Source organism: Camelina sativa, chromosome 11, assembly GCF_000633955.1.
Source record: "Camelina sativa cultivar DH55 chromosome 11, Cs, whole genome shotgun sequence".
Lineage (NCBI taxonomy): Eukaryota > Viridiplantae > Streptophyta > Magnoliopsida > Brassicales > Brassicaceae > Camelina > Camelina sativa.
In genome coordinates this window covers 12,331,663-12,355,469 of record NC_025695.1, presented here as the reverse complement: position 1 = coordinate 12,355,469, position 23,807 = coordinate 12,331,663, and the positions used below count along the sequence as shown (strand labels likewise).

General features: G+C 33.1%; 3 protein-coding genes and 1 pseudogene across 3 annotated transcripts; all 4 read left to right on the top strand.

Annotated features, from left to right (window-relative positions):
• LOC109127265 lies at positions 1,142 to 2,080 on the top strand (annotated as a pseudogene).
• Positions 3,260 to 7,215, top strand: LOC104723040 (potassium transporter 9-like). Its single transcript, XM_010441331.2, has 9 exons — positions 3,260 to 4,080; positions 4,164 to 4,389; positions 4,480 to 4,725; positions 4,818 to 4,868; positions 4,953 to 5,213; positions 5,302 to 5,469; positions 5,568 to 5,822; positions 5,904 to 6,426; positions 6,586 to 7,215. Exons 1-9 carry the CDS (start codon positions 3,934 to 3,936, stop codon positions 7,142 to 7,144), a joined length of 2,436 nt encoding a protein of 811 aa, XP_010439633.1. The 5' UTR covers positions 3,260 to 3,933; the 3' UTR covers positions 7,145 to 7,215.
• On the top strand, positions 8,489 to 13,899 carry LOC104723038 (uncharacterized protein At4g15970-like). Its single transcript, XM_019232279.1, has 3 exons — positions 8,489 to 8,772; positions 8,979 to 9,356; positions 13,256 to 13,899. Exons 1-3 carry the CDS (start codon positions 8,503 to 8,505, stop codon positions 13,733 to 13,735), a joined length of 1,128 nt encoding a protein of 375 aa, XP_019087824.1. The 5' UTR covers positions 8,489 to 8,502; the 3' UTR covers positions 13,736 to 13,899.
• Positions 15,580 to 17,690, top strand: LOC109127479 (uncharacterized protein At4g15970-like). Its single transcript, XM_019232280.1, has 3 exons — positions 15,580 to 15,916; positions 16,041 to 16,406; positions 16,990 to 17,690. The coding sequence occupies exons 1-3, from the start codon at positions 15,698 to 15,700 to the stop codon at positions 17,464 to 17,466; spliced, it is 1,062 nt and encodes a 353-aa protein (XP_019087825.1). The 5' UTR covers positions 15,580 to 15,697; the 3' UTR covers positions 17,467 to 17,690.

The window sequence follows — 23,807 nt, the reverse complement described above, 5'->3', positions numbered from 1 at the left end:
CTACAAAATCATATCAAGGATGTTAAAACAGAAGCTGAAATTGTTCATCTCAGACGCGGTTCAGAATAACCAAGTTGGGTTTGTTCAGGGAAGACTCTTGTGTGAGAATGTGCTTTTAGCCTCGGAACTGGTTACCGACTTTCATGTCTCAGGGGATACCACGAGAGGTTGCCTTCAGGTCGATCTGGCGAAAGCATATGATAACCTGGATTGGCGGTTCCTGTTGAATGTGCTTCATGCTCTGCAATTACCAGATAAGTTCATAGGATGGCTACAAACTTGCTTCACTTCTGCATCCTTTAGCATAGCAGTAAATGGAGAGCTGGTGGGTTATTTCCCGGGGAAGAAAGGACTTAGACAGGGTGACCCAATATCATCTCTTCTCTTTGTTCTGGCGATGGATATTCTCTCAAAGAAGCTGGACAGAGGACTATTCAATCAGGGGTTTGGCCCCCATCCTATGTGCTTAGCCCTAGTAGTAACTCACCTCAGTTTTGCAGATGATGTTCTGATTTTCTTCGACGGTCAAGAGTGCTCTCTGCAGTGCATCTTGGGGATTTTGGAGGATTTTAAGACAAAGTCTGGTTTAGGGATCAACATAAGCAAGACCGCCCTATTTCTTGATGGAGGAAATTTTCAAAGAACTCAGGAAATGGCAGATCGAGTGGGCATCACACAAAGAGCCCTTCCAGTGAGATACTTGGGAGTTACTTTAACCTCGAAGAAGTTGACAAGGCAGGATTATAGTCCCCTCATTGATCGTACTATGAGTCGGTTCACTGCTTGGAATGTGCGGCATCTCTCCTTTGCGGGGAGGCTCCAACTGCTACAATCGGTCATATATTCGACGATAACATTCTGGGCCTCCATTTTTTTGCTCCCAAATCAGTGCACCCAGGAGATAGAAAGAATATGCAGTGCCTTTTTATGGAAAGGGGCTCCTAACTCAGCAAGGGGGGTTAAGGTAAACTGGGAGTCTGTCTGCACTAGCAAAGAAAGTGGAGGTTTGGGTCTGCGAAGGTTGTCAACTTGGAATAAGGTTCTGGGGTTAAAACTCATTTGGTTATTGTTCACTTCCGCGGGTTCTCTTTGGGTATCTTGGGTGAGGAGGAACCTTTTAACTCACGAGAACTTCTGGGAAATGGAGAATATCACCTCTGGTAGCTGGGTATGGAAGAGCATATGCAAGCTACGTCCTCTGACCAGACAGTTTATAGTGTGCAGATTGGGCCCAGGTATCACTTGCAACTTCTGGAGTGATAACTGGACGGGTCTGGGGCCATTACTAGAGTTGGCAGGTGAGAGAGGACCGGCGGTTACGGGCCTTTCCAGGAATGCAACTGTGGCAGATGCAGTCAGAAATGGAAATTGGTGGATTTCAGGAAGTCGTAGCAGGAATCCTCTAATTTTGCTGATAAAGGCTTGTCTTCCGGATCCATTTGTCGTGAACATGGAGGTGGATGGGCAGGATGATCAGTTTTTGTGGAAAGTTGGTGATGCAGAGGCCTCTAACAGGTTTTCTACAGCGAGAGTTTGGGAGTATCTGCATCCCCGAGGACAACGAGTGGATTAGTATGAGTCAGTGTGGTTCAAGGGAAGGATACCAAAACATGCCTTCATTACTTGGATTGTGGCAAGGCATCGACTTCATACGAGGGATCGTCTTATAGGATGGGGATTGGCAGTCCCATCTTTGTGTTTATTATGTGCTCAACAAGATGAATGTAGGCAGCATTTATTCTTCGATTGTGACTACTCAGCAGAAGTGTGGAGATATTTTTACTCAAGGGCTGGGGTTTCTCCTCCCATATTGTTTCCTGAAGGACTAATATGGTTGAAGAATCCTTGTGCAGATCAGAATGTGGCATTGATATTACGATTGGCCTTTCAAGCTGTCGTTTATTTACTCTGGAAGGAGCGGAATTCAAGGTTACACTATGCGGTTTTCCGACCCCCGGACGTATTGATTAACGAGACCAAAGTTATAATCCGAAGTCGCTTGGAGCCCTTCTCAAGATCTCAAGTCCCAGGGTTCATTTCTCAGGATCCGGGAGATACAACTTTAGTTACTTGGTTTTGATTGTATCAAGTCTAACGAGCTCTGGAGGTGATCACTTGTTAGATTGCCTTTCTTTCTTGTATTTCCTTTTGTTGTAGGTGTTACTCATATAGGAGGCACTGATGTATGTTCCGATGTCCCTTTTCCGAGAGAAAGGTATGAAATGAATTTAAAAAAAAAAAAAAAAAAAAAAGGGATTATACATTTATGTATTCCATCATCAAAATATGGGTCAAACCACTTTAGATATATACTCCATATGTTAAAAAATTGTTATGAGTCAATGGCCTTGATATTTGATACTAATACTTAAAAAAATTTTGGGGTTTTATTTGAAAAAAAAAAATTGCTATGGGATGATAATTATGTTGCTAATAGTTGTATTTATATATATCAAAATTTGTGATTTAAATATTGATGTTAGTGTTGTCTAGACTGTCTAGTTATCAATATCGATACGAGTTTAAACTTATATATTATATATTTCTATTTATATGTTGTGGATGAAAAAAATAATATATATAGTAAACTAATACTGTATCTCATAGCATATAAATCAATAACTTTATAACTTAGTGTTGTTTGGTAATCAATTATAACAACAATATGACAGTATACAACAACTTATTGTATCATAGTAGGTAAAGAACTTGAATTGGTGTTTTCTTTTCTTATCTTATGTATAGCGTATTTGACAACATGGTGTTTAACTGTTTATTTACTATTTTCTCAATCACTAAAATTTTCTAACACGATAAGATAAATATAAATTTTACATGTAAAACTAAAATAAACAAATAAAAAGGATATTTTTCCTTAGCTTTAGTATTACGCCCAAACCAGCAAAAATTCATTGACATTATACAGTTATACACATTTATTATTTCACAGTTTTACAATAGTGAGCCGTCACTTTCATACAACAAAAATAATAGATATTTTCTGGTACATGTATCGAAAAGATTGTGCGGCATGCCTCAGGAGGAAACTGGATAACAAAACAAACACACAAAACAAAGAAAAGTAAGTAAAACAAAAGTATCCAAATAGTAGTAAATCTAATACTTATAAAATTCTAATAACTTTTTTGGCAAAAACAAAAAGGATAAAATAGAATTTAATTATTTTTTTTCTTATATAAAGTCGGATATAGATCATCATCGTATGTCGCATTCTCAAATTAAATGTAAATGCAAGAAAAAAATAAAAGAAGAATACACCACAAAAAAAAAGAAAAACAAAAAGAGAGAGAGAAAGAAATCGAGTTTAACTGCTCGTGTCTCTCTCTGCCACTCGTCTTCAGTTTTGTCAGCGTCTTCATAACTTTATAAGTTCTTCTTCTCTATCGATCTCTTCTTCTTCTTTCTTTGTTGGTCACTGTGTCTTTCTTTGTAACTTAATTAAATTATCTGAAAGCAAAGAATAAAGAGGGAAAAAAAAAACATACTTATTCACAAAACCGTGTTCTTTTCGCGTTATCTTCATAAGTTGTTCAAGATTCTCTTTTTTTTTTTCTTCCTATAATCATTTGATTGACTGATTCTGTTTTCTCTTTTTTCTTTTACATACCAAGAAGAGGGTCTTTCATTACAGAAACTTTAATTTATGTTTTGTTTGGTTTAGCTTTTTTATCCAATTTCATCAAAAGCAGAGTTGTACGACACTAGTTGTTGTTCTGTAATAATAATAATAACAACTCGAGTCAATTCTTATATACTCAGAGAAAGAAAGAAAAACAAAAAAAAAGTTTCAATTTTTTGGTCTCATCTCAGGCCAAAATTGCTCCAAATGGTTATCGATGTCTAAGGTTTCGGGCTAGTTTGATCTGAGCAGGAACCAGTTTAAGGGGAAATCCAAGTTCTGTTGTTACAAAAATGGCGGAAAGGGTTGAAACCTCTGTAACAGATGGAGAACAAACGATTGAAGAAAGACAAATTGGAGCTATGTGGGAATTAGAGAAGAAACTTGATCAACCCATGGATGAAGAAGCTAATAAGCTCAAGAACATGTACAGAGAAAAGGTAACTGATTCAAAATTTCAATTCAGAAATTGGATAGAGTTGAGTTTTTTTTTTAATAAAAATCCTCTGTTTTTGTTTACCAGGGCTTATCGATTTGGATGCTTCTAAGACTGTCTTTTCAAAGTCTAGGAATAGTTTATGGTGATTTAGGGACTTCTCCATTGTATGTGTTTTACAATACATTCCCTGACGGGATTGATGATAAAGAAGATGTAATTGGAGCTCTTTCTTTGATCATTTACTCTCTTTTGCTTATACCTCTCATCAAGTATGTCTTCATTGTCTGCAAAGCTAATGACAATGGTCAAGGTAAAGTTTTAAAAAGCCACGGTTAATTAATCGACAACGGGTTTGGTTTTATACTCAATTAGGATTCGATCGATGTTTGTGTGTGTGCAGGTGGGACTTTAGCTATATACTCGTTGCTTTGTAGACATGCTAAAGTGAAACTAATCCCGAATCAGCGACGCAGTGATGAGGATCTCACGACTTATAGTCGAACTGTATTCGTTGAAGGGTCTTATGCTGCTAAAACCAAGAAGTGGTTAGAAGGTAAAGATTGGAGGAAGAGAGCTCTTCTGGTCATTGTTCTTCTCGGGACTTGTATGATGATTGGTGATGGTATTCTAACTCCAGCCATCTCCGGTAAAGCTTCTTTGCTTCCTTCTTTTACCGAAAAAATAGATGACAGGTTTACTCAAACTTTGAGTTTTACAAAATCATTCTATTTTTTACAGTTCTTTCGGCAACTGGTGGGATCAAAGTCATCAATCCAAATATGAGCAGCGGTAAGTAACATTCACCGCTCCTTATGTCACTTCAGGTTTCCCATCGGTTAAGTTTTGCTTACCTGCTTCTGTCCCTTTTTGCAGACATCGTTGTGCTAGTGTCTATTGTCATTTTAATAGGATTGTTCAGTATGCAACATTACGGCACAGACAAAGTCGGTTGGCTCTTTGCACCTATAGTGCTTATCTGGTTCCTCTTCATCGGAGCCACTGGTGTATACAACATCTGCAAACACGACACAAGTGTGTTAAAAGCGTTTTCGCCCACGTATATATACTTGTACTTCAAAAGACGAGGTCGAGATGGTTGGATTTCGCTAGGTGGCATTCTTCTCAGTATAACAGGTGTTACTTACTAGTAATACCTTTAAACCTCATAGAGATTCATTTTGATGATATTTATCTCTAAATGTTACTTCTTGAAAAATTGTAGGCACGGAGGCGTTATACGCAGACATTGCTTATTTCCCGTTACTAGCGATACAGCTCGCCTTTACATTTTTCGTGCTCCCTTGTCTTCTTCTAGCATACTGCGGACAAGCTGCGTATCTTGTGAATAACACGGACCATTATAAAGACGCGTTCTATGCATCTATGCCGGGTTTGTCCGAAAACCTGTTTAAAGCTTTACAAGTTTGTGAAGTCATTACATAGTGCTCTTACAAAAAAACTGAAACTCTCTTTCGCTTGACTCTACAGATAGTGTATATTGGCCAATGTTTGTAGTGGCGACAGGAGCTGCGATCGTTGGGAGCCAAGCTACAATCTCAGGGACTTATTCCATAGTCAAGCAGGCCGTAGCTCATGGATGTTTTCCTCGAGTTAAAATTGTTCATACTTCCAAGAAGTTCCTCGGTCAGATCTATTGCCCTGATATTAACTGGATACTCATGCTCGGCTGCATTGCTGTCACCGCTAGTTTCAAGAATCAGAGCCAAATCGGAAATGCTTATGGTAAGATGTAGTAGCAGTACTTTTAAACCGTTGATTAAATGAAGTTTCATCTGACTGTCTTTGTTATCTTTTGTGAATTAGGGACTGCGGTTGTTCTCGTGATGCTTGTGACCACAATACTAATGGCGCTGATCATGCTGCTCGTGTGGCGTTGCCACTGGATCCTTGTCCTTGTATTCACCGTTCTCTCTCTCTTTGTTGAGTTTTCCTACTTCTCGGCTGTGATCTTTAAGATCGATGAAGGAGGATGGGTTCCGCTCATCATAGCAGCGATCTCACTTCTTGTAATGTCAGTTTGGCATTACGCAACAGTCAAGAAATATGAGTTTGAAATGCATAGCAAAGTGTCCATGAGCTGGATACTAGGCCTAGGTCCTAGCCTCGGGCTTGTCCGTGTCCCTGGTGTCGGTTTAGTCTACACTGAATTAGCGAGTGGTGTCCCTCACATTTTCTCTCACTTCATCACCAACCTCCCTGCCATTCATTCGGTTGTTGTCTTTGTCTGCGTCAAGTACCTTCCGGTTTACACTGTCCCTGAAGAAGAGAGGTTTCTTGTGAAGAGAATTGGACCAAAAACATTCCGAATGTTCCGCTGCGTAGCTAGGTACTGTCCTTTCTTTGTCTTCTCTATTCATTAGTAGGGTTGTGTAATGGCCTATACCAGTCCAGCCAGAGATGTTTTGAGCTAGACTCTGTTCAACCCACTCTGTTTTCATCCATGGTTATAACATTCATATAATCTCTCAAACCTTTTCTTTAACAGATATGGCTACAAAGATCTACACAAGAAAGACGACGATTTCGAAAACAAATTGTTGAACAGCCTCTTCGCATTCATTCGAATCGAAACAATGATGGAGCCAGCTTCGAACTCAAGCACCTACAGCAGTGCGTATTCTGTCAACAATACACTAGACTCCAGAGAAGATTTGATCCATAACAACAACAACCACTACCACAATAGCAACAACAACAATAACAACACGGATATGTTTTCATCGATGGTGGACTACACGGTATCAACTTTAGATACGATAGTTCCCGCTGATTCACCGCATAACGGGGTGAGTTTCAGTCATGAAAACACAATAGAGGAGGACGAGATGGATGAGTTGGAGTTTCTAAAGACCTGTAAAGAATCAGGAGTTGTTCATATTATGGGAAACACTGTGGTGAAAGCAAGAAGTGGATCATGGCTTCCAAAAAAGATTGCCATTGATTATATTTATGCATTTCTTGCTAAGGTTTGTAGGGAGAATAGTGTTATCTTGCATGTTCCTCATGAAACCCTTTTAAACGTTGGACAAGTCTTTTATGTATAGTTTTTCTTTTTTGGTCTTTGTAAAACAAATCACAGATAAAGGGGAATAAAAGGATACCAAATTTAAGATTATACCGTAGAGAAATTTTTGCTGGCCTTGGTCACAAAGAAGTTAGTTATTACATGTATTAGAAGTCCTAACGCAATCAAATCACGCTCAAGAGTCGAGCTTGATTATCAACGGCTCAATCATATTCACGGCCACTACGATTAGCCTAATGAGGACCACATGATCCGCTCTAACGATCACAGCAACTACTCTGCGATCAAGACTATATATGAAGCAGATTCCATAGGCATTTTGATTTCACCATGACCATCTCATAATAGCTGGTGTGATGGTTCTACAAACTAGACCATGATCATTGATATAATCACTTCAAATCAAGAACCAACAGGAAGAACTTCCGGGACTTGTGGCTCTTTGGTTCTGAAATTTAGTTGATTAACACTCAACAGAGTAGATGTAATGTAACCCTTGTTTTTTATTTCATTTTTGGTAAGGTTACAGTTTATTAGGTTATGCTATTTTGTAAAAATAAAACCTCACCTCTTCATTTTAATGATATTCACATTCCTATCAAAAAAAAAAAAAAAAAAAACTTTATTTTGAAGAGGTCAACATTATAATTAATATTCAACTTTTTCCTACAGAAATTCAACAAGAAGACCAATTTAAACAATTATGTAGGAAATTATTGATTTATTCAACGCTAAATACGTAACTATCTCAAAATTCAAAAAAAGGTCCCTCCATCCCATAAACCGGATGGTTTAAGCTGAACCGCTCTTGTAGCACACTAGACCAAATTGGTTCCGTTTCCATACCATAAGCCATATTAATTCGCTCAATTATTAGAAATCATGTTTTCACGTATACGAAAAATCCGAATAGCACTCCTATATTTTGGGTTAATATATAACAATAATTTTAAATAAGCGACTAATCATTAGTTTCTTTATTGTTAGTCGACCAATATGAACTCTATCACTCAAATACCAATTTTTGTTCGTTAGAACGTAATAGTCAAAAATTATTGATTAAAAAGAAATTTGTTTGAGTATTATATATTTTTCTTAGTTAACTTGTAGGTCTTATGCTCATTTCGAGACACAACAAAACCGAACCAGTTTGGTCATGATATTCAAAGGAAACTTCCCACGCGAGCGAAAAAAATATCTTCATAAGTTACAATCACAATAATCGTTACAAATTTCTTCACAAGTTAAGTTATATAATTAAATAGAAAAGGAACATTCAAACAAAGATCGAGACTATTAAATGGCGGCTATATATATAACTCATAGTTTTTAAGTAACACGTACAAAGAAGGAAAAAAGGATTCATAATCAAAAACCATGACGAGCACGAACGGCGAAGCTTCTTCGATGGGCTACGAGTTTGCCAGAGTTAGCATCAAGGATGAAAAATCTAAGCCGCCGATGATATATTCCGATGGTGTGTTCGGAGGGAGAGATGTGATGAAAATCGTGTTATTGGTCGCAACCGTGACGCTTTCTTGTCTATTATTCTACAAATCTGCAAATAATCCACTCAACATGATGTTGTTTCCATCGAATACCGATTGCTATTCTTCAAAAATCATAAACGATACTTTCTTAGAAACAGTAAGTATATATATCATATATACACATAAATTTTTTTATATATCTTTGGTTTATCAAAAATTACAGATTCCATTTTAGACTAATCTCTCAAACTTACAATATTTCGTAGTTAAAGAGAGAACTTGTGTAGAAAAGAAAAAAATATCTAGTCTTAAAACGTCATGATGATATGTTATTTACTCTTAAATGTATTGATGTTTTTTTAGGTGCCAAGGAAAGAACCGGTTTCAAAGTTAGAAAAAGTACTAATGAATGCGGCTATGGAGGATAACACGGTGATCATAACAGCGTTAAACCAAGCATGGACTGAACCAAACTCCACATTTGATGTATTTCGAGAGGGTTTTAAAGCCGGAATAGGAACAGAGAGGCTATTGAAGCATGTAATCGCGATTTGCTTGGACAACAAGGCATATGATCAGTGCCTAAGGGTTCATCCTCATTGCTACTTGATCAACGCCACGGATTCAGACCAACTCTCCGGGCCAAACAGATTCATGACTCCTGGTTACTTAAAGCTCATTTGGCGACGAATGGATCTTCTTAGACAAGTCATTGGTTTAGGATACAACTTCATCTTCACGGTACGTAATATATCTCAGTCTTCTTCTCTTATTTTATTCATAGTTAATTAGTATATGTTTTTTTTATATATATAAGTTATTTGTTTTCAAATCTGCACGTTTGAGTTTAGACAAATTCACGCACCATCAGTGAAAGTTGCCAACCATTTGCTAACTATATAATTTTAAATATTAAGAAACTGGTTGGTAATATCGTTAAATATGTAGGATTTGTTTAACATTGTATTGTCCCTTTGTTAGATTTTATTTTCCTCGAGGGTTTAGATTTGACTATCGTGATTCTTCGTTTTGTTTCTAGCACACCTCTAACTTCCAATTTTTACGTTTACTTTTCCTTGAATTATATTTAATTCTTTGATATAACGTGGCTGGCTAGGACTCGACGGTAAAGGTTAACTGATCAGGATTATGAACTACATTATAAATATTAAGTAATCAACTAATCATCAATATTCAAGATTGTAGCGTTTTGTTTGCGTGTGTATGTGTGTATATAGATGTTTAAATGTCAATTATATACCGACAGAGGTTACGTACTTAATAAATCTGTTGACAAACACATATATATACCATGATTGTCATCACATTATATATATATATATATATATATACTAGAATTAGATTCGCGAGATAAATTTATAATAATTTTAATATATATTAGATTTATTAAAATATTTAAAATTTTATATTTTGTGTTTCGATAAATTATTTTATGCTTGTTATTTGTTTTGTTTTTAAATAAGCATTCTCAGTCACTTAAAATGAATGATTATTGATTAGTTAAGCATTAAACTGAAAACTTTTGTTAATATGAAAGATTACTTTAAAAATATTTAGTCTGTATCCCATAATATATAGATTTCTTCATGTTTTGATGCACAATCAAGAAGTACAAACATTATTTACGTTGGGAAAAGAACATTGATTACATATAAAATAAAATACGGCTAAGCATGGACATTATGTGTTAGTTTGTCCGCTTTTAACATAATCTATAAAATATCAATATCTTCTAAAACCTTACATCTCCAAGAATGGCGAGACAGTAGCTTGAATTTCTCGAATAACCTAGAAGAGCCAAAACTCATGCTCTTCTTTCATTCTCTGTGTAATTAGTTTTATTAATTACATAACTAAATGTAGCATAAATAATTTTGATATTTATATATTACCAGCATGCTTCACACATGCTTAGAAGTTTTATTATTAAAATTTGAATGTTTTAGCAATAAAATATTTTAATCTTAATGAATTATACAAATGACTTCAAATGCATTTGTGTTCTAGAAGTAGAATCCTTTCTGTTTCTTGATTAATTGCATTTGGAAAATAAAGTTCTCTGTTAGATATTTCTATATTTTTATCACGTACTTTATTTCTATTGAACATACTAAATACAAACTGAATTTTAGTTTAGAATTGAGTAAAAAAAATGTTATTGATATATTATTATATCAAATAAAAATTGCTTTTTTGTGTTATACTTTCCTGTTTAAATATATATATTGTATTATACTCAAAATGACCAACGAAAAAAGTAAAAACATACCATCGTATTATTTAGTTACTTTTTTTTTTAGTGTTAACTGCATTACTTAAGAGAACATAAAATAATTATTCACCAGATAATCTTTTTTTTTTCTTCTATGTTTTTATTTCTAAAATCATGTGATAGATGGAAGAAGAGATAACTCAAAATCTTCCTACTTCTCCAAGATGTTGTTTCTCTCTATTTCCCTCTGTCTCTCTCTCTAGAATGCAATTAGGATTAGGATTAGCTTAGGGTGATCTTTGGATCTTTCGACTTGATAAACACGTGGTAAAGGTGAGTCTTGTTAAATGTGTATTGATGAACCTTGCATACATGATCAAATCCTATTGCCTTGCTCTACTTGCGGGTAAGCACTATCATCACATCATCAACAATCGATCATGGCTAGGAAAAATAATGGAACTTATGAGAAGAGAAAATAAGTCCATACACAGTATAATCCAAACAATAATGTTGTGAAAAGAAATTAGATGTTAATTATATTTTAAGAAAATAGTTAAGACTAAATTGTGTAAGAAAATAAAAACTGAATTTGGAAGAATCGCATGGCTTTGGAAACCCATATCATGAGATATATATCACCCTAGACGTCCAAATCTTCCTTGACCCTAAACCCTGAACCATCACAAAACCTTTCTCATCAGAAGTCATAACCTATAAATAAAATAAAAGACCATGGATATGATTATGGGAAAGAAAGTTAATAAATATATACAAACACAGTTGTAACGTTAAGGAACAAATTTAAAGTAATAGTATTCGAAATAGTTAATATTTGTTTAAACTCATTTTCCTGGGTAATACATACAAACACATTTGTATAAAATTTAGCATGGGTAATAAGTAGTATAAATATTGTGACTAAGAAATAAAATCCATTAGGGTTTATGAATTACGATCTAAAAATACAATTTTTATATTAAAAATTTATCAAATGGATCAAAAGAATAACAAATTACAATATTGATATACAAAATAGGCATTCGAATTTATGAACATTTACAAGTAAGAATGTGTTATGTGCCTAAGACCCTTCTTCATCTAACTCTTTCTAATGAATAACCACATTTCACATGTTCACTTCTATATATGCTCCGAAATTTCGACTCAATTTATTTATTTCAAACCCTACAAATGTCACATAAATGAAAAAGTTAAATATTACAAAAATTTAGAAAATTATATGAGAGGTAGAATATGATGTTTGATGAAGACTTTGTCTAACTATTTATAGATAAATTTGTAGAGTATGAGAGGTTTTTCAGTTTTTTTTTTGTCAAACATAATGGGAGTTATGGTTACATATCAAAGAATAAATATACCATAGCTTTTGTCTGTTTTTTTTTTTGTAAAACACAAATTGTATTGAAATTAATACATTAAAGTGTATTCATATGATGAAATATTTGTTTAAATTTTTTTCAAACATCATGAGAGTTACATTTTAAAGAATTAATATGCAATAAATTGTGTTAATGATTATTATTAAAGAAAATAAAATAACATATTTTTTTATATCTTGAAATTATTTTAGAATAAATAGATTTGATTTTTTGGCACAAAAACTGTGAAACAAATATTATAATTTTTTTGTCAACAAATATTATAATTTTTTTGTCAACAAATAATATTATAATTTTATAATATTTTTATTGCTTGAAATTAGTAAATAATTTAATAACCATCACATTAGATTTTTCCAAAATTATGATATTAATATTTAAATCTTTAATTGTAGGAAATTTATTTTGTCCAAAAATTAATAATCATAATATTTAATTCTATCTCATTTGCAAAATTATAATATTATCGTAATTATATAAAATATTGATAAATGATACCTATGCAAAATTATAATATTATGTTAATTATATAAAATATTGATAATTGATATCTATATATAATTACTAAAAGGACATTGCATAAATGTCAATATATTTTTTTAGTACAGAAATATCATTTAAATTTAGTGAATATGAAAAAGAATGTATTTACTTTTGAGAAAAAGAAATTAAAAAAAAATTAATAATTGAGAAATGAGAACAGGTGTCGAAAATATATGCGGCCAAATATCATCATGTTATGTAAAGTTAGGAGAAAAGCTTCTATATATATATATATATATATATATTTTCTCATATGACCAAAATTTATTTTTTTATATGTCACCACAATTAAAAAGGGTTGCACAGTTTCAGTAAATTTTTACCAACGTGTTGTTTCTTATTTTGTTCTACATAACTTGTTTTCTTTATAACTAAAATGTTATTATTTACATATCTTGTTAATTCGATTTAGTGACTTTATATGCAAATTAATGATAATGAAGCTTGTTGTATATATAAAGGATGCAGATATTTTGTGGCTTGGAGACCCATTTCCCCGGTTTTTTCCAGACGCTGATTTTCAAATAACATGCGATGATTATAATGGAAAACCATCAGACAAAAAGAATCACGTCAACTCCCGATTTACATACGTCAAGGCAAGCAACAAAACTTCAAAATTTTACAAATACTGGATCAGATCGAGTAAGAAGTATCCTGGTAAACACGATCAAGATGTCTTCAACCTTATAAAAAGCGATCATCACGTCGAGAAACTCGGGATAAAGATGAGGTTTTTTGACACGGTTTACTTTGGAGGGTTTTGTCGGCCGAGCCGGGACATCAATGTGGTCAACACCATGCATGCTAATTGTTGTATTGGTTTGGACAACAAAGTGAATAATCTTAAGGCAGCTCTTGAAGACTGGAAACGATATGTGTCACTAAACACGACCGTATCCGAGACTAAATGGAATATTCCGCCTAGGTGTGGTTATTGAAGGCCGTAAGATCAGTAGTAGATATAGTATGAAACTAGCTAGTTTCGTACGTTAAGATTGTTTCGTTGTTATTGAAGTGGGTTATTGTGTCTTAATTAATTTAGTTTTGAGCTGAGATAGTACGCTTTTTATTTTATTTGGAAATATCAAAGATATAAAGATTATTTAAAAAAAATAGAAGACATAAGAAATTATGAAGGCAAACCTCTAATTTATAGTTTACCTTTCCATAGTGGGATGGAATGTGAGACTATTAGTGATGGGTATTTAAAAAATCTTGAAATGCAACATATTTTATATTATTTAATCAAATTAGTATATTCTATAATTCTTAATTATCCTTTTAGTGTTCACAAAAGAAAAAATGGCAAAATAATTGAAGCATGAAAATGTGAAGTTGTTCACATAATACCATATGCACTTTTTCAAAAGAGAAAAATACCACGCTTAAATATCTTCACGGTTTGGTTTTACTGTGATTTTTTATTTTAGTAAATTACTATGAACGTTTTAAATGATAAAATAGTTACTTTTCGACGTGTGCGTATCTAAAAGTTTTTGCCACATATTTAGAAAGAAAAATAACAAAAAACAAGCAGAAATACTGCTACGGTTATGATTATCGTAATTGATTATGAATGTATACATGTATCTTTTCTTATACAGAACCAAGTTGTTGGAATTTTCCGAACAGGTACGCCCAGACAACTGTCCAACTGAAAACATTGGTCCTTGAAATAAATAATCACTGAATTCGTCGTATATAGTATACATGACAGACCAAAGAAAACCCCTTATAGCATGTTGTGGACTACAGTATTATGAGTCATAATAATGTGAAAGCTACGGTACAACAAAGAATAAATAAGACAATTTAATATTCGGGAGAGCAACAACAACAACAAAAAGATTGATGATGACAGGACAAATTCTTAAGTCTTAACCCAAAAAATAAATAAATTTTTTTCTCCGTTATAAAATTTGCCTAGATACCATGAGAGGGCACGATTTAAACCCATGTAATAGTCTAAAACCAATTATGCGTACACTACACAATGTCAAAAATGAAAAACTCAGACCTAATTTTCTGATAAAAAATCAAAACAGTTCATTTAGACTAGTCTTTTTTTTTTTTTTTGGTAAACGGTGTTCGAGTTAGACTTAGTCTTATTTGATCGATTGATATAACTAAGCCGACAATTAATAATACTCCATGAGATGCATCTAGAATTCGACGCTTCCTAGTCTAGTCATTAATCCGAGAATTAATTAATTGACTCATTCACTTAAATAAAATTAATTAAGAGAAAGAAAAAAAAAATAAAGTACAACAACGCCACGAGTAACTGGAAATAACGTGAGCGTAATGGAAACAGAATAAAAAGCCACTTGGTGTCACTACAATGGAAGAACTAGTTAAACAATTGTCATTCAAATTTTTCTTTTTTTACTGTCATTCAATAAAATAAAATAAAATAAAATATTGGGTGAATTCTGAAATGAAAGTTTGAATTTGGGTTATGAAGACTATTATTTCTCAAAATATAATACATGAATTTAAAGAACTAATTTTATGGATATTTTACATCATTACATGGTGGATTCGGCAGATTTTTTCTTTTTTAGTTATAGTACTAACTTAAATATACCTAATGTTATTAGACAAAAATCGGTATTAGTATGATGTTTGTCTTTTTATTTAAGAAAAAAAATAATTAACTTCGTCTCCAAAGTAAATTTATAAACTTGTACACGATTCTATCTCTTTTATATAAATTTATAAACTGGAAGAAGAATTGGTAAAAGAATTAATATTCATAAAAAAAAATCAGAATAACGCCCTTACAAAACTGCCAGTGATGACTTTTTGTACTTACTACTTAGTCATATGAACCGACAAAAAAAATCAGAGAGAAGAACAGAGAAAAACGAGAGAAACGCTTTGAATCCCCTCAAGAACACATGAACTCTTCTTCTTCTTCCCCTTCAAGTTTTCTTGATTTGGGATCTGCGATCGGACAAAAAGAAGTGAAGAGAAACCTGTTTTTGTTTCTAGGTTTAGCGGTTTCATGTCTTCTTATCTACAAAACAGCTTATCCTCTTCACCAAGAGCTCGATGTTGATAATCTCAGCTCTCTTCGTCCTTTGCTCGACCACACCTCTTCGTCTTCTCTACAGACAGTGAGTTTTTAGTTACCACTATACATTGATCTGTATACGTCTCAATCCATGTTCTGTTTGGAATGGGATTGATGTCTTTTTTAAGAGTCTTTAAACTCAGAAATTTGTTTCTGGCTCCTTTCAGAGAACAAAATCGATCAGTTTTAGGGAAGTTCTGGAGAATGCGTCAACAGAGAATCGAACAGTTATCGTAACTACGTTGAACCAAGCATGGGCAGAGCCAAACTCTCTGTTCGATCTATTTCTTGAGAGCTTTCATATCGGACAAGGAACAGAGAAGCTACTTCAACATGTGGTTGTGGTTTGCTTGGATACCAAGGCATTTGATCGTTGCTCACAACTTCACCCTAATTGCTACTATCTAGAAACCAGAGGGACTGATTTCTCCGGTGAAAAACTCTTTGCTACTCCTGACTACCTCAAAATGATGTGGCGGAGAATCGAGCTTCTCACACAAGTGCTAGAAATGGGATATAACTTCATCTTCACGGTACTTATCTTCATCATCCGTCTCAGTTTCCTTCCTTTTTTAGCAATTCATTGAATCAATCTTTGATCAAGAAATTTATCTACAACCGATGCGTAGAAGATGAGTTACAATTAAAATAAAAAATTAAAAAAAAAATCTTTAGAGTTTAGAATATCACAAGATTCACAACTAACGTTTGTATTCACCAAACCAACCCATGGTGGTCCCTTAATAAAATGCTCACCATGCTAATTAATGGACTAAAGTTTAAAATTTTCCATTTCGACTGTGATTTTGGTATAAAGTCTTAAATGGTAACAGTACCTAACTTTCACATGTCATAAGAACTTTCACATGTCATAAGAATTATTCTGGAATTATTATTGGCATTCATTGGCTACCAAACATATCATTTTTATAAATAAATAAAATAACATTAAATATAGCATATTCTTCTAGACTTCTTCTTCTTCTTCTTCTTTCTTTCCTTTTCTATGAATCATAACAGATAAAATCGCAAACCTATTTTTTTTAATATGGTAGTCTTTTTTTTTTTTTTTTTAAACTCAAATAATACATAACGATGTTATGCTTAATTATTTAGGATGCAGATATAATGTGGCTTCGAGATCCATTTCCTCGGCTATATCCAGATGGAGATTTTCAGATGGCTTGTGATAGATTCTTCGGTGACCCTAATGACTCAGACAATTGGGTAAATGGAGGCTTCACTTACGTGAAATCAAACCACAGAAGCATCGAGTTCTACAAGTTTTGGTACAGATCTCGTCTAGATTATCCAAAGCTGCATGACCAAGATGTGTTCAACAAAATCAAACACAAGGCCTTAGTCTCAGAGATTGGAATTCAAATGAGATTCTTTGATACGGTTTACTTTGGTGGGTTTTGTCAGACAAGCAGAGACATAAACTTGGTGTGTACAATGCATGCTAATTGTTGTATTGGATTAGAGAAGAAGCTTCATGATCTTAATCTTGTTCTTGATGACTGGAGAAAGTATTTGTCTTTATCTGAACAAGTTAAGAACACAACTTGGAGTGCTCCGATGAAGTGTACGTGATTTAAAAGAGTCAAGAGTTGGAATCAAAAATATTGGTATGGCCGTATGGGAGAGCTTTGGTTGTTTAATTTGTGTAGATAATAAAACTGTGAAAATGGATCTTGTGACTTGTGTTGTATAGAAACAATCTTCTTCATCGAACACTTGGTCCACATAAATGTTTTTGGGTCAACCATGTACATGTAGCCTCCTTCCTAACATTAAATTTGTGATTTTGAGGATTATTCTGTTCAAATAGTTTGAGATTTGGAATCTGCACAAAATGAAAAAAAACAATATGGTACCAAGTAACAATTTTAATTAAAATAAACTTATAGCAAGAAAATGGTGTGTTAATGCCCAATGAGTGTGTTTTAGTTTAGAGGTCTTCGATCTTTGAATGTTCGACTTAGTTCTGGACCAATTCAATTATGTTATATACATCAATTATGTTGTATACATAATTTGACAAAAATAAAAGAATCTTGACCTCTCCAAAGAAAAATCTCATATCTATTGTGAAACACAAGTGTGATTATTCCATCACAAATATATGGCATACACTTGTCCATGTAGTATTACATAATCCTTAAAGTGTACATTTGTCATTATATCTTTCTACTTATCATTACCAAAACTAATGAGTAGGTGACTCATGTTTTGTTTACTTCACTATAAATAGGTAGAAATGTTAGTGAATAATGGTGGTGTACGTAGGAGAGTAAGAAGAATAAACATAATAAACTCCATTATTCACATTCCTCTCTTGTTTTCTATCCCACCTTGTTTTTCTTGTCTCATACACTATTATTGTTATAGTTCATAACACGTTATCAGCATGATGTCTTTATCGCTAGAGCTTTTTACGAGGTAAGTAAATTTATATTGTTTCAGTTTATGCTTATAGAACATAAATATTATAGACATCGTGAGATTATGTCTTTTTCGGATTGATTGTTATAAGTAGTAGGCTTTACCTCCTTTACAATCAAATGTATAGCTAAGTGATTTCTGGACCGATCATGAGATATATAGTAGGTTCTGCCTCCTTCACGATCAAATAAAAGCTTCTCTTTTCCTGATTGATCGTTATATATGGTAGGCTCTGCCTCCTTCACGATTAATAAAAAGCTATGTCTTTTCCGGAAAATTTGTTTTATATAATAAGCTCTGCCTCAAATACGATCAAATATAAAGCTATATAAGTTTCAGATTGATAGCCTAATTTATGATCAAATAAAAGGCTTTGGCTTTGCCTCATTAAAATGAAAATGAGGCCTCCTGAATTCTTACATGGGAAACTATGATTTCTATTTTATTTTCTAAATTTCTCTGTTTATTTATTTGATTCGTTAAATAATAAATATATCTTATATGAGATTTAAAGACAATAAAATGTCTTTATGATCAAAAAATATATTTTTCTTATGAGAATATATTAAGCACAAGTCAATATATTTTAGACAGTGCAAAAATAATTGGAAGGTCTAGATGATTCAGTCTCTCGACTTCCAAAGGCATCAGATTCATAATTATCGATGTCTAGTTATCTCCAAAGTCTCAAATAAACTCATGGAGTTTCAAAGACATTTTGTCTGCGTAAAATTATTATATTGAGACTATAAATAAATATGGTATCGCATGTTCGACCATATTGGAGACATGCATGTATATATGATTATATCATGCAAAAACAAAGATGGCAAATGATAGTAAATATGAAATTCCCTAATGCTTTCAAACATAGTGTTACCGGTCAAGTCATCCCGGTCAATAAATGATATTAAAAATCATTGAGGATTTTGTTTTAGAGAAACAAAAGTTGTTTTAAATGTATTTCATGCCTCCATGAAGTTGTAAGCACACCACTTCATTCATATTTCAGGTAACATCTAATTTATGTTGAATTTCTATTTGTTTATATTTATGGAATTGATGGTTGTATACCTCATCCTTAATTCTGTGGTAGGCTATGCCTCCAGAATCATATAATGTTGGCTCATTCACCATCATTTTGGATTAACAAGCTCATTGTATATATATATGATGATTTGATTTCTTTGATAAATCCTCAAATCAAACCCCACATATAACCGATCTAAAAGATTCGATCAAAGGCGAATGGACATAAAAGTCATCATCATGAGATGGGGTAATACTAATCTCACATCTTATTAGGATATAAGATAATAGACATAGCCGAAATCAGTATGTTGTTGATCCTTAAGTGGGATTCAGTACGACATGATTGAACTCCAAGAGTTATCATCTCGAGGGAGAGAATTCAAGTAATCCCACATCAACAATAAGTCGATAAACTTTGGTGAATTTGACACTCCAGAGCGATATAACTTTGGTGAAGTCATATCCTTTAGTTTATCACATATATATGTCACATGTGATAAAGAGGAACATCCATGATGTTCACTCTTGAAATGAGCTATAATGAATCGTTCATAGCGCAACCCCAAGAGATTGAAAAACGGTTCTTGGTGATTTAATCTCCATGTCAAAACATGGAACATGCAGTTTTGCATGTAGTCAATATTATATATGAGATCAACAATTTATAAAGAAATATTTTTCCCATGTTATGTATTCATGGTTGGAGATCAAATATTTCTTATTTTGAATCTTATGGGTGTGTGATATATATTTTAAAATGCTCCTCCACACCATATAAAAAATATCATCCACAAAGGATGAAATATATAGATGTGGGAGATGAGTCTCCACTCTAATGATATAGAGCCATCTTATGAGAGATGTGCGTATTGCAAGATTTGCATATCATCAAATTGGATAATAAAAGTTCCCCATTATTATGGGAGAATCATCGAATAGTTTTGGATCTTTGAACAAATGAATATAATGAATGAACTTGAAAGTTCAAAAGTTCAACAGATCACTATTCAAAATATATATTGCAAATTAAATGCAAAAAGCTGATGGATGAGATTTCATATAATTATTGATCCTCACATAAATGAATATGAACTTGTAGTTATGAGAAATCTCACATCCTAGTTAAAAATGCTCCAATAAAATTATGTCTCTGGCGGATGACATACTAAGTCTATGACACATAAAAGGTGATAGACTACTTTGGTTCCTAAGATAAATAAAATCTTTGAAAATAAAAAGGAGCAAATTATAAAGAAGATTATACTCTCAAAAGAAGAGCAAATGAACTCCTAAAGAGGAGTATATAGACTCTATAAGAAGAGCTAATAGACTCCTAGAGAGGAGCACATAGACTCATAAAGAGGAGCAAGATATTTATCAAGAGGAGTAGAGAAATTGATTGATATGGTTAATAACGAAATCAGGTAAACGAATAAAATCATTTATATAATGATTAAAGAGATCTTGATTAACCATATCATTATGGGAAATTGGAACCAAAGACATAATGTCGACAATAAAAATATTATATCGCGCAATGTGATTAATGAGGATCATAAATCTCCGTTCTTTGAGCGTATAGAGATATATATTGGCCAATAAAGAAGTAATAAAGTCTATATTAAACTCGAATGAAAGACGAGTAAGTTTTGGACTAGTGGTCCAAGCATCAGAATGGTATAATGATATATAACAAAATGGTGTGCCGCACCATGTTTTGTTAAAATACCTTATCAAACAAAATGGATGCTATATGAATGACTTGAAATATGCCTCATGGGATGCTTGAAAAGCTAATCCCGAAAGATATATGATATCATAATTATGTTCTCGAGAACTCATTGATGATCATCAAAACCCTAAAAGGTTATTTGGAAGAAAAGATCTTGGAAACATCATTCGAAAGAGATGCTATAATAATCAGTTCTAATAGAAGTCAAATATATATATATATATATATATATATATATAGTCATATAAGATCATGCATAAATGCTGACGAGCATTTATATATCTTATGAATTGTGCATAACATTTTCTACTAACCTCTTTACAACATATAATTCATTCTCTATTAGTAGATTTGGAGATGAGTTAAAACGTATCTTCTATTGCAAATGTATGATTAACTTGGGCTTATTATATTTTAGAAACCCCGAGTTTGGTCTAGTTGGTTTTGCAGATGCAGGATATTTATCAGATCCACATAAATCCTGATCCCAAACTGGATATGTTTTCACAATTGGAGGAACTGCAATCTCATGGTGCTCACAGAAACAGACTTTGGTCGCCACTTCCTCAAATCATGCAGAAATAATTGCTCTTCATGAAGCATCGAGGGAATGTGTATGGCTCAGATTAATGACTAACCACATACAAGAATCGAGTGAAATAGTCACCAGTAAAGAGCTAACAACATTATTTGAAGACAATGCTGCTTGTATCACCCAAATCAAAGAAGGTTGCATCAAGAGCGACAGAATAAAACATATACCTCCAAGATTTTTCTCCTACACTCAAGAACTCGAGCAAAAAAAGGAAGTTGATATCCAACATATCCGCTCAAGTGAAAATGCAGCAGATCTATTTACAAAGGCGCTTCCGACTACCACATTCAGAAAGCATATTCACAGTATTGGAATGCGTCATCTACGAGATTTATGAAGAAAGATTATACATATCTTTTCGAGGGGGAGATTACGTTGTTATACTCTTTTTCTCTTGTCATGGTTTTTATCCCAATAGATTTTTCTGTGACAAGGTTTTTAATGAGGTAGTACGTAACTCATCAATGGTAATAGATAATCAAGGGGGAGTATTGTGAAACACAAGTGTGATTATTCCATCACAAACACATGGCATTACACTTGTCCATGTAGTATTACATAATCCTTAAAAGTGTAACATTTGTCATTATATCTTTCTACTTGTCATTACCAAAACTAATGAGTAGGTGACTCATGTTTTGTTTACTTCACTATAAATAGGTAGAAGTGTTAGTGAATAATGGTGGTGTACATAGGAGAGTAAGAAGAATAAACATAATAAACTTCATTATTCACATTCCTCTCTTATCTTCTATTCTACCTTGTTTCTCTTGTCTCATACACTGTTATTGTTATAGTTCATAACACTATCTTGATTTTTGTAAGAAAAACAAAGCCAATCNAACATATACCTCCAAGATTTTTCTCCTACACTCAAGAACTCGAGCAAAAAAAGGAAGTTGATATCCAACATATCCGCTCAAGTGAAAATGCAGCAGATCTATTTACAAAGGCGCTTCCGACTACCACATTCAGAAAGCATATTCACAGTATTGGAATGCGTCATCTACGAGATTTATGAAGAAAGATTATACATATCTTTTCGAGGGGGAGATTACGTTGTTATACTCTTTTTCTCTTGTCATGGTTTTTATCCCAATAGATTTTTCTGTGACAAGGTTTTTAATGAGGTAGTACGTAACTCATCAATGGTAATAGATAATCAAGGGGGAGTATTGTGAAACACAAGTGTGATTATTCCATCACAAACACATGGCATTACACTTGTCCATGTAGTATTACATAATCCTTAAAAGTGTAACATTTGTCATTATATCTTTCTACTTGTCATTACCAAAACTAATGAGTAGGTGACTCATGTTTTGTTTACTTCACTATAAATAGGTAGAAGTGTTAGTGAATAATGGTGGTGTACATAGGAGAGTAAGAAGAATAAACATAATAAACTTCATTATTCACATTCCTCTCTTATCTTCTATTCTACCTTGTTTCTCTTGTCTCATACACTGTTATTGTTATAGTTCATAACACTATCTTGATTTTTGTAAGAAAAACAAAGCCAATCCATTCAGAGTCAGAGGACCTATCACTTTCGCAAAAAGTCATATAAAGGCCAAAAATGGGATCCACAGATGTACGTTCGGCCCAAAAAGCTTTTAGCCATTTTGTATGTATCCTTTTAAATTTTAGTTACAATGGTTACAAGCCAGAAATCAGATTCACTGGTTTGACTTTCCGAAAACGTATTTCCTTAAGGAAACCCTTCCATTAGCTATACTATGTGCTTACCCACTGGGTTATGGTATAGTTAGCACTTTCTTGTTTTTTGGTCTTTTTCGTTTTCTTTTTTGTATTATTTCGTTTTAATTAGTCATATACGGGCTTCGCAGTCACTTATATTTATACACTATATGTTTATACTATTTCGTTTAGATGTGTATAATTGTGACGTTTATTTTTTTATGAATTATAAGGATGTTGTTTCTTGCTTTTGAAGATCCAATCTTATCATTGACTGATATTGTTCCCAATATATTTATTGTATTTTAGATTTTCTAATTAACTGCTTATGTAAATCCTTCATATGTTGATGTTGTAATAATAAGTTATTTTTTAAAAATAATTATCTTCCGTGTAAATGATTATATTTGTATGCCCATGTTTTGGTCT

Coding starts and splice junctions, on each gene's coding strand:
- LOC104723040 (XM_010441331.2), top strand. CDS start 3,934: ATGGCGGAAAGGGTTGAAACCTCTGTAACAGATGGAGAACAAACGATT. Junction 4,081..4,163: donor AGAACATGTACAGAGAAAAG/GTAACTGATTCA, acceptor TTTGTTTACCAG/GGCTTATCGATTTGGATGCT. Junction 5,470..5,567: donor GTTCTATGCATCTATGCCGG/GTTTGTCCGAAA, acceptor TTGACTCTACAG/ATAGTGTATATTGGCCAATG.
- LOC104723038 (XM_019232279.1), top strand. CDS start 8,503: ATGACGAGCACGAACGGCGAAGCTTCTTCGATGGGCTACGAGTTTGCC. Junction 8,773..8,978: donor ACGATACTTTCTTAGAAACA/GTAAGTATATAT, acceptor ATGTTTTTTTAG/GTGCCAAGGAAAGAACCGGT. Junction 9,357..13,255: donor GATACAACTTCATCTTCACG/GTACGTAATATA, acceptor GTATATATAAAG/GATGCAGATATTTTGTGGCT.
- LOC109127479 (XM_019232280.1), top strand. CDS start 15,698: ATGAACTCTTCTTCTTCTTCCCCTTCAAGTTTTCTTGATTTGGGATCT. Junction 15,917..16,040: donor CTTCGTCTTCTCTACAGACA/GTGAGTTTTTAG, acceptor GGCTCCTTTCAG/AGAACAAAATCGATCAGTTT. Junction 16,407..16,989: donor GATATAACTTCATCTTCACG/GTACTTATCTTC, acceptor TTAATTATTTAG/GATGCAGATATAATGTGGCT.